This window comes from Triticum aestivum, chromosome 6B, assembly GCF_018294505.1.
Source record: "Triticum aestivum cultivar Chinese Spring chromosome 6B, IWGSC CS RefSeq v2.1, whole genome shotgun sequence".
NCBI lineage: Eukaryota > Viridiplantae > Streptophyta > Magnoliopsida > Poales > Poaceae > Triticum > Triticum aestivum.
In genome coordinates this window covers 528,258,502-528,268,276 of record NC_057810.1, presented here as the reverse complement: position 1 = coordinate 528,268,276, position 9,775 = coordinate 528,258,502, and the positions used below count along the sequence as shown (strand labels likewise).

Below are 9,775 nucleotides of genomic sequence, written 5' to 3'. Positions count from 1 at the left end.
CACCGCAGCCCATCGTCCGCACGACTATAATGCTCGCCGCCTGCGCCTGGAGGCTTTCGCAGCGAGCCGTCACGTTCCTTCCCCGCGTGCGACCCCAAATCCTAAACCCTTTCCCCATGGCCGCCGCCGCCGGCGCCACCTCGCCCAAGCGCCTGAGGGTCTACTCGTCGGCCGCCGGCGACGCCGACTCCTTTAACGGCGCGGGGAACGGCAGGCGCGTGGGGACCCACAACGGCAGCTTCCACTGCGACGAGGCGCTCGGCTGCTTCCTCATCCGCCTCACCTCCCAGTTCGCAGGCGCCGACGTCGTCCGCACCCGCGACTCCCAGGTCTGTCGCTTCGTCGCCGGCTCGATTGGCCCGCCATTTCCTGCAAGAAATGTTTCAGCGAATTACGTGGTGGTTGTTTCGGCGAGGTGTACATCTGTCGGAGCACCGCTTCCTTGCTAGGATTCCTAAAATTTAGGGATGTGCTTGCTTGCAGTTATGCCTGGATATACTACTTTAACTCGTTATTATTGGACTTAATTTTGCATCTGGAATTCTGGATAGGTGCTGTAGGACAGTATGAATGTGAAACTGTAAACTGAAACCCTGCAGTGTCGTTTTTTTTTTTTCCTTTTTAGTGCTACAGCCTCCTATCATCTACTCCCTCCGTTCCCAAATATAAGTCTTTCTAGAGATTCCAACAAGCGACTACATATGGAGCAAAATGAGTGAATCTACACTATAAAATATGTCGTTTTTTTCCTTTTTAGTGCTACAGCCTCCTATCATCTACTCCCTCCGTTCCCAAATATAAGTCTTTCTAGAGATTCCAACAAGCGACTACATACGGAGCAAAATGAGTGAATCTACACTATAAAATATGTCTAGATACATCCGTATGTTGTTGTCCATTTGAAATGTCTAAAAAGACTTATATTTAGGAACGGAGGGAGTAGTACGGAAAGTCATGAACTCCATCTTGCCCACATCTCATGCTAAGTGTGCCTTGTAGTTAAGATGTTTTCTTGTCTATGGACTACAATAGCATAATTCCTCATCTCCTGGCCCTTATTAGTTTGTAAATTCGTGTCAGTGCCACAATTATTGTTGGGTGAGACTATGAAGTTGTCTTAATGTGGGCGCCCGCACTTCATCTGGTTGGATGATTTGCTTACGAAATCCCACTTGTATATGATACAGCAAAAATATTTAAAAATATGCACTGTCATTTATTGTATTCCGTTATCATGCGCTTATTTGTGTGTTACTTTTTCTTTTGGAACTTCATTCTAGATCCTTGATTCGCTGGAGGCTGTGCTTGACGTTGGTGGGGTCTATGATCCCAGCCGGCATCGCTATGATCATCACCAGAAGGGCTTCAACGAGGTCTTTGGACATGGCTTTAACACAAAACTTAGCAGTGCTGGGCTTGTTTACAAGGTACTTCCCATAGACGATGAAGGTGTTGAAACAATAATTCTTTTCCATTAGAAGCTACTCCCTTCGCCCCATAATATAAGAGCGTTTTTTACACTAGTGTAGTGTCAAAAACGCCCATATATTATGGGACGGAGGGAGTATGTGATAAAATTGGCAACATCTGCTCAAATGGGTCCCAATCGAACTACATAACTAGGTGGATTCGTTGGGGGATATGTTGCTGGATGTTGTGAATTTTCATAGCACACTTGTCTTGTATGTACGCACAGCCTTTTCACAATTTGCCAGTTCATCAAAGTTTATATGTTGGAAATTATCGACTGTAACTGCTACTTTGTCTCCCAAATGTTGAATGATGGTTTGCTTATCATTTGTTTTTTTTATACTGCAGCATTTTGGTAAGGAGATAATTGCAAAGGAGCTTCAGCTTAATGAGGACCATGAAGATGTTCACCGCGTGTATCTTGCCATATACAAAAGCTTTGTTGAGGTGTGAATCTAAACTCATAACCAGCCGTGAAATTTATATATTTACTTTTTTAATATGGAAACTTCGATTTAAGGATAGGAGCATGACTGTTGACTAGGAATCAGCAGTACCAGCTGTGAAATTTGTGAGCTTAGTTAAAAAAAAAGTAATTTATGATCTTAGGGTTGCGTTAACATAGGGATACTTAGGGAGGGAGTTCCAGAATCTACAGTTTGTCCAGAACTGTTTCCTGTGTTAGAGTCTGCAGTTAGCTTTGACATATATAGATGTGGTTTGGCTTTATCGGAGTCAGTTTGGAAGATGCACTGTATGTTGGCTAAACACTGTCGCAGTCGGCCGCTTGTAGCCGGCTGTGTGGTTCAGAGATGTTTCTTCTAGGCAGAAAAGAGGTAATATAGGCCTACATTATCAATCAGTTGACAAGTTCTATACTTGCGCTCAATAGTTTGCAAGTTAATAAGGCGTAGAGAGCCTCAATACATGAATTGACATCTGGCATCAATTTTCCGAGACACATCCTGTTGTCCTTCCTTATTTTATTCGCATGTTTGTTTGTCTACTATTTGTCTTAATTACCAAATACAATATGATGTGCCAAAGAAGCAATATCTTTTGTGTAACAGGCACTTGATGCAATCGATAATGGAATCAATCAATATGACACAGAGCAAACCCCCAAGTATGTGAACAATACACACTTGTCTTCACGTGTTGGGCGCCTTAATCCAGACTGGACTGATCCAGATCAATCACCTGAGAAGGAAAATGCCGCATTTCAAAAGGCAATGGCTCTTGCCGGAAGTGAGTTTATGGAGGTAGGACTTATGCCTGTTCAGCCAGTTGACGTGTTTTGGTCATGCACTGCTTAAGGACTTATTAAATTATGTGTGCTATATCCTTGCCCTTTTTTCCAAATGGAGTTGTCCCAAATTCCTTTAGTCCCTGCGCAGAACATCTCCTGTTTGTATGACTATATTTTCGCTTTCATTGCCAGAGTGTCCGCTTTCATGTTAAGTCGTGGCTACCTGCAAGATCTATTGTCATGGAGTGTTTGCTGTCAAGAGGAAATGTTGATCCAAGTGGAGAAATCATGGTTTTAGATAGATTCTGCCCGGTAAGATCTTGGTAGTTTTTGGACTATATCCATTTTTGTCCTATGCACAACTGTGTTTTTGTACTGTTGGTCTCTGATGCACATCGAAGCCAGAAATGATCAAATGTTATACCTGATTTGGTTATTTCAGTCTTTAGTGTGCTCAATATTTTTGCGCTTTCCACCTTAAACCATGGTTTTATCGTGCTGCAAAAGTGTTGAAAACTGTTAATAAGAACTTTAGCCGATGCTTCTAAGTACCGGCCCCTGATGGTTGCTGCTTTCTTGCCGTTTGCATTAGCTATTCAATAGTATTTATTACTAGATTTATGTTTCTTATTCTTTAAACTTATTTCAGCAACTGCTTTATTTAATTATCAACTGCCTGACGTATTGAAGTGTGATGTGATAATACTGAAAGTTCCAGTGCATGTAACCTGAACGCTTCTCCATTATGGCAGTGGAAACTTCATCTATTTGAGCTAGAGGAGGAGCTGAAGACTGACCCTCTGACCAAGTATGTGCTGTATGAGGTAAGAAATGTGGCCCCTTTCAGTTTTCTTTGGACAGTGTGAGTACATTTGTGCATAGTAACCACCAAAATGCTAATCTGGAGAAGAAGTGGTGTAATGCTTTCAAGTTGTAGTAATGCTGGCAGTTTTGCAGCCAGCTGTGCGATCAACTTTCTTGGCATGTTTTTGTTTTTGTTGTTGCAACCTGTTTCTTCCTGGCATGTTTCTTGTTTCACCAGATATTCATACATATGTTGACTTGGTCCGCATAACTGCAGGATGAGAGGAGCAAAGGCTGGCGAGTGCAGGCCGTCTCTGTTGCACCTGACAGATTCGAGAGCCGAAAGGCTCTCCCAGAGAAGTGGAGGGGTATGAGAGATGATGAACTGTCCAAGGAAACCGGCATCCCTGGCTGTGTGTTCATCCATATGAGTGGCTTCATTGGTGGGAACAAGACCTACGAGGGAGCCTTGGAAATGGCAAGAGCTGCCCTCAAATGCTAATTCAGCCGAAGCAGCAAGCAGTAAAACAGTCTTACCCATGTTATAACTGATTGAGGTTCATATGCAGCGCTGCACTTGCACCAATTTTACCATTGACTAGTTGGCATTTGAATATGTAAGTTCCGTGGCGTAAAACATCCACCTGATTAGCAGAGATTGCTTATTTTATCCGTATGAGGCTGAACAAGTAGAGTTATATTTGATGAAAGACGGTGACACTCATTAATTTGTTACCCTTCACCACTGTTTCATTACTGCTATTACAAGAATAAGCGACTGAATAACTGTATCGTACATTATCTGCGGTTTGGCAACTGCAAGAAGATTAGTAAAAGGTGAGCATCTGAACTGTAATTTCCAGACGAAGAATACGACGGTGAAACACTATGGGATGTCTGTACGTAGACTAGATACAACCTTATGCACGAGCTATGCAAAGCAAGGACAAGAATTTTACAGACATTTCAACAGTTTTGTGTAATGAACGACGCGGTCACACCTTGACACGCTTGGCGTCTGCATAAGCAGTCTCCAAGTCCCCCAGGAAGAAGAGGATCCGGTCAGATATCTGCCTCTTCTCGGCTTCAGCACCCTGCGGCTGCGCATCCTTGGCGTCGCAGCTCGTGCCCAGGTAGCTCTGGATCTCGCCTTGGTAGATCAGGTAGTAGTCGTTTCCTTCCCTGATGATCCTGACGCCCCTGGAGGCAACACAAGAGAGGGGTTGAATGACCTTCAGAGTTGCTCACATACCACCTGTAAAACTCACTCACGTATGCTATGCTGAACTCTGAGGTAGCGTAGTGAAGTCTCAGTATGTGTTGAAGAACTTACAGGCCGTATCGGTCGCATCGGTCCTGCACGACGAAGACGTCCTTCCAGGGCTTGGCGCCCTCCGGCTCCGGCGCGTAGAAGGCCGTGGCGTCTGCTCCCCACCGGTCCTCGAACAGCTTGCGCCACAGCTCGTCGTCGCAGGTCAACGCGTTCCACTTCCTGCAGACTGAACAGTTCGGCCAATTCAGGCCACCACAAGCTCTGAATTATGCTACACAAGAAGAACAGGAAATGCCATGATAACACAAGGAGTAACGGAGACTTTTTGACTGCCGAAGAAGAACCAAGAAGGATGCCATGGCAACATAAGAAGCAACGGAGGACTTTTGGTAGAGTAGCTGATAATAGGATGTCGACATATATAAGAAGTAACGGAGGAGTTTGATCAAAGGCGGCGAGCGAACCTCGGGGAGCGGCGGCGAGGGACTGGTGATCGAGGAGGTGGAAGATCTTGAAGCACAGCTCCCCAGGCAGCCCGTCCATGGGAGGAATCACGGGGAGCTCCGAGGGAGAGCGAGCGCGCGACAACGACGATGGTGAGCGGTGGGGAGTGGAAGAGGGTGAGGAGGACGTGAGGGGAACATGCGGCAAGGGGAAGCAAAGGTCGTTGGCCCCGCCCCCCCGGTGGTTAGATAGATGCAACGGCTTGCGGTCCCTCCCTCCCTCCCCCGTGTCGACATTCACAAAAGAAGAAAGAAAGTAGAGACGATCTGGGCACCTTCCCGTGGCTGACGCGTGGGTCCCATGGAGGCCGGCGGTGCGTGGTGTCCCTGGCGGTCATAGGGGCGGCGTATACCCGGGTTGTCTTTTGCCTGCGTCGTGCGCTCGTGGTGGTGGATAGAGGGGCGATATGACACCTCGCATGCGGTGGCGCGCGCGCATCTGGCAAATCCCATGCCCAGACGCAGATCGCGTCACGTGTGCCACAGCCGCTCCGCCGTGGCGGTGCGGGCGCGATTGGCTTGCCCGGTTGCCCTTGCTCCATCTCCGTTCGACACATGCACATGCACTCCATGCCGCTCGTAGGCGCCTCCCCGTTGCAAATGTGGTTTACGCTTTCGAGTTTCGTTTACGAACACTGGTTTGTTTCCGCCTTCCGGGGCCGTTGCGCGCCAAAATTTCGTGTTTTGACCCTTTTCGCATAGCAATTCAGGATCTCACCCCGGTTGGAATTTTTTTTTCGGGATTTGACTCTTTTGCTACCGCCAGGGATGCTGTCGGTAGGGTTAGACAACCTACCGCCAGGATCCGTGGCAGTAGGATGCGACGGAGGGGGACGGCGGCCGTCTCCACATGCTGACGTGGATTAGCACCCTACCGCCAGGACCCTGGCAGTAGGCTGTCTAACCCTACTGCCAGCACCCCTGACGAAGTGACGATAGGGTATGGCTTGGGTTTTTGCCTCCGAAAGCTTCTGTAACGAAAAATCGCAGGGTCTTGTGTTGGCGGTAGGCCGTCTGACCCTACCGCCAGGGCACTTGACGGTAGGGTCCTGTGTTTGCCACTTTTCAAGTTTAATTGCTTGCTTCTTTTCGAAAACAATATCACAATAATGATATAGAGTAAAAAAAACCCAGATATCAAACAATTAAACTTTGGCATCACATACACATTAATAAAAGTTGAACTAAATAGACATGTCAAACGGAGTTCCACATAAATTTGTGCATAATAAGCAAACGAAGTTCAACTACTTAGTTCAACATTGCAAATGGAGTTCCACATTGTTTCACAAATAGCAAACACATAGTTTCACAAATAGCAAACACATAGTTCAAATAGCAAACACATAGTTCACAACCACTATACATTTCAACTACAAGAGCCAAGTATCCAAGAGCAGAATTTAATTGATCCCTCCCCTCTTGGAGGTACGGTCCTCGTTCCTCTTTGAACGAGTCTCTTCAGTCTTTTTCTTGGGTCGTCGAGTAACCGGTCTCTGGAAAGGGTCCGGACTCAGAAAATCCCTCTTCTTTGGATTCCTCTCGGCAGCTGAGATGGTTGAGATGATTGAGTTGGTGGAGGTCCGTAATCTTCATCGTACCCCTCCTCCCCATTGCTCTCATCCTCCTCTTCCTCGTGATAGGCCAAAGACCACGGTTCGCATCGCACATCACGTTCAGATCGAAGTCCCACTCTCGGTCATGATACGGCCATCAGTTTACCTATTACATATACATTGGTAAGTTCTCACTCTCGATCAAAAGTGGAATCAAAGAGAAAGTTGGTGAGCGAGTTCATATACCTGCGTAATCGTTAAAGCGTAGATCTTGTTGGTGTAGGCCTTGTATGAAGTCTTGTTTAGGCCCGTGTAGAGTTTGACAACGTCCCACTCGTAAGCTACGGTGGGGTGTCGAGTAGCGCCGTCGTCCTCGCCATAGGCACCCCATGGGCGTCTTGGCAGCTTCTCCGGACGCCCCACCGGCAGCCGCTTCCACATCCAAATGGAGAGGCCCCAGACAAAGCCACCCATATTGGACTTGTCTCCCGTCCTCTGGGTTGCGTCGTCAAGCCGCAAAACATCAAATGAGGATCAGATATAACAAAATGCCATGGACATACTTTCGTAGGTAGGCAATGAGATACTCTCTTACCGAACGGTATAGGTAGGCGAGAGATGCGGTCCCCCAACTGTACCCTGCATCCCAGTCGGCTAGGAAGAACAGATACGACCAGTTGGCAGAGTTTCCGAAGCTGTCTAGAAACATGACCTCCGTGAGAAGATATCGCAGGTAGGCCATCGCGTACCACTCCACAGTCGTCTCATCGGCGTCTTCAGGGCATGTCTTCCGGTGCTCCGAGAGCCAGCGCAACGGTACACCGGATGTACGGTTACCCTTAGCATCGGGGCAGTCGCCAATGAGGGTGGTAACCGTCTGCTTCCAATTGGTCCTCTCCACTCGCCCGGTGAGTGCTTGACCATCGATCGGCATGGCAGTAATCATTGCCCAATCCTCGAGGGTCACCATCATCTCCCCACATGGGAGATGGAAAGAATGGGTCTCCGGTCGCCACCGGTCAATCAAAGCTGTCATAGCTGCATGGACAAGCATCGGCGGCTGACGCTTGAACTGCAACACGAAACCCAACAGTTGGGCTCTCTTGAAGTACGACGCGTAGCGCTCGTCGTAGTCCATATTCCCGGCAACCCCGTGACCCCTCATGCGCAGTGGCTGGAGCATCTGCCAAAAAGTGGACGACAAGATAGGAACTTATTTTCATCAATCTGAAAACTTTGATCAATATTTCCTTCATATTGCTTACCACTCCATTCTCTATGAAACGGGCACGATGACCTTGTCGCATGCGTAGTCAAGCATGGAGTATCGTGGGCCGATGTTGTCCGCAAGAGGTGTCCGCCTTAATAAAATTTCATAAACAAAAGCATCACAAGCATACATAAAAAAATCTTGGTTAAATGAACTAGGGTTCATCTTAAGCATGTTCCTCCAACAGCATATTAAGCATGTTCACATCATATCAACATGCATCATATCAAAATAAAATCCTCCAACATGCATCATATCATCAATTCTTTTAACAATTTTTTTTGAAACAGAGTTCATCTTGAATGTATTTTCTCCAAACAACTGTCAGATTACGGGTTTCGCAGACCCTTGAGAGGTTCGAACTCTGGGGTGCGTGCGGAAATCTCAACCTACCCAGCCTGCCTACTCGCGAGTCTCCTAAGCCTAGCACGAGAAGCTCGAAGAGACAAAGAGATGCAACCGTTTATCCTAGTTCGGGCCACCTTGCAGTGTAATACCCTACTCCAGCGTTTTGGTGGATTGCCTCGAAGGGCTGAGGATGAACTAGTACAGTGGATGAACTGGCCTCAGGAGGTGAGGTGTTCTTGAGCTCAAGAGAGCTGATGGGATCTGAACTAGATGCCCCTCTATGGTGGTGGCTAGTTCCTATTTATAGCGGCCTTGGTCCTCTTCCCAAATGTTGGCGGGAAGGGATCCCACAACGGCCGGATTTGAAAGGGGACAAGTAGTACATCTTATCCTGACAAAAGTAGTCTTCGCCTGCGAAAAGCCTCTGGTCGTGACACTGCGGTGGGCTTAGCGATGACCTTTGTCCTGCTGTCCTGGCGGTCTTGGTCTTGTTGGACCAGAATGGAAACCTTTGACTGATTCCTCGGGACTCCGCGCCTGTGGCTTGCCTCCGCACCGAAGAGGAAACTGGCACCCTGCGCCCGCTGGCGCCCGCCTGGCCTTGGTCGTCACGGCTCACGTCAGCTGAGCCTCGTGAGGTATACCTTGCATAGAACTCTCCTCCCCTCGGGAGCCAGCCTGAGAAGGCTGATCCCCTCGGGGGTCTTGGCGTTGTCCGCCTCGCGAGGCTTGGCCCCTCACAAGGGTCTTGAGTTGTTGATGTCAAAACCGGGCCGTACCAGGCTGTCGATGGAGCCACATGGTGGGCCGCAGGCAGGAAAGTCTGGATACCCCCATATTCAGAACACCGACAGTAGCCCCCGAGCCCAAGGCACGCTCCGACTTGGCTTCCAGGCGAAGCCAAGGGGCAAGTGCGGAGTGCCGCGGGCCCTAACCGCCTACGGCCTTGATGATGCGTGGCGATTGATGGGACGTGGGTACCTCCACTACCCCATGCCACCTTGATATTCGCCAGGCCCAGTAGTCGCCCGTGCCAGAACAGCTCGCTCTTCGCAGATTACCGCGTTCGGTCTTTGCTTCTCCCCTTCCCAATCTTGTTGCTCCGGGCGTAGATCCGGCGTTGGCGCCTCGCCCCTTTCTCGATGTCCGCCATGGCCCCTCAGCCAAGAAGGAAGAAGGGGAAGCCGGGCGCCCCGGCCAGGCCTCCGCCGTCCTTGGGGCCAACTCTTGAGTAGTCGACGGTGATCAACCAAGAGGGGCTGGACAAGGTCCGCCATGCCCTTGCGGCCAATTCCAATGAGT

General features: G+C 48.6%; 2 protein-coding genes across 2 annotated transcripts; one reads left to right on the top strand and one right to left on the bottom strand.

Annotated features, from left to right (window-relative positions):
- Positions 1 to 4,265, top strand: LOC123137808 (MYG1 protein C694.04c). The gene is made up of 7 exons (XM_044557657.1): positions 1 to 329; positions 1,281 to 1,427; positions 1,819 to 1,917; positions 2,541 to 2,732; positions 2,912 to 3,031; positions 3,472 to 3,543; positions 3,801 to 4,265. Exons 1-7 carry the CDS (start codon positions 30 to 32, stop codon positions 4,023 to 4,025), a joined length of 1,155 nt encoding a protein of 384 aa, XP_044413592.1. The 5' UTR covers positions 1 to 29; the 3' UTR covers positions 4,026 to 4,265.
- Positions 4,252 to 5,506, bottom strand: LOC123137810 (uncharacterized). Its single transcript, XM_044557659.1, has 3 exons — positions 5,261 to 5,506; positions 4,857 to 5,022; positions 4,252 to 4,723 (listed from the first exon to the last, which is right to left on the bottom strand). Exons 1-3 carry the CDS (start codon positions 5,337 to 5,339, stop codon positions 4,519 to 4,521), a joined length of 450 nt encoding a protein of 149 aa, XP_044413594.1. The 5' UTR covers positions 5,340 to 5,506; the 3' UTR covers positions 4,252 to 4,518.
- Between the last annotated feature and the right edge of the window lie 4,269 nt (positions 5,507 to 9,775).

Bases quoted from the DNA above. Each gene is read 5' to 3' on its own strand.
- LOC123137808 (XM_044557657.1), top strand. From the start codon at position 30: ATGCTCGCCGCCTGCGCCTGGAGGCTTTCGCAGCGAGCCGTCACGTTC. The intron at 330-1,280 runs GTCTGTCGCTTC...ACTTCATTCTAG, and splicing joins TCCGCACCCGCGACTCCCAG to ATCCTTGATTCGCTGGAGGC. The intron at 3,544-3,800 runs GTAAGAAATGTG...GCATAACTGCAG, and splicing joins CCAAGTATGTGCTGTATGAG to GATGAGAGGAGCAAAGGCTG.
- LOC123137810 (XM_044557659.1), bottom strand. From the start codon at position 5,339: ATGGACGGGCTGCCTGGGGAGCTGTGCTTCAAGATCTTCCACCTCCTC. The intron at 5,023-5,260 runs GTTCGCTCGCCG...CGAACTGTTCAG, and splicing joins CCTCGCCGCCGCTCCCCGAG to TCTGCAGGAAGTGGAACGCG. The intron at 4,724-4,856 runs GTAAGTTCTTCA...TGTTGCCTCCAG, and splicing joins CGATGCGACCGATACGGCCT to GGGCGTCAGGATCATCAGGG.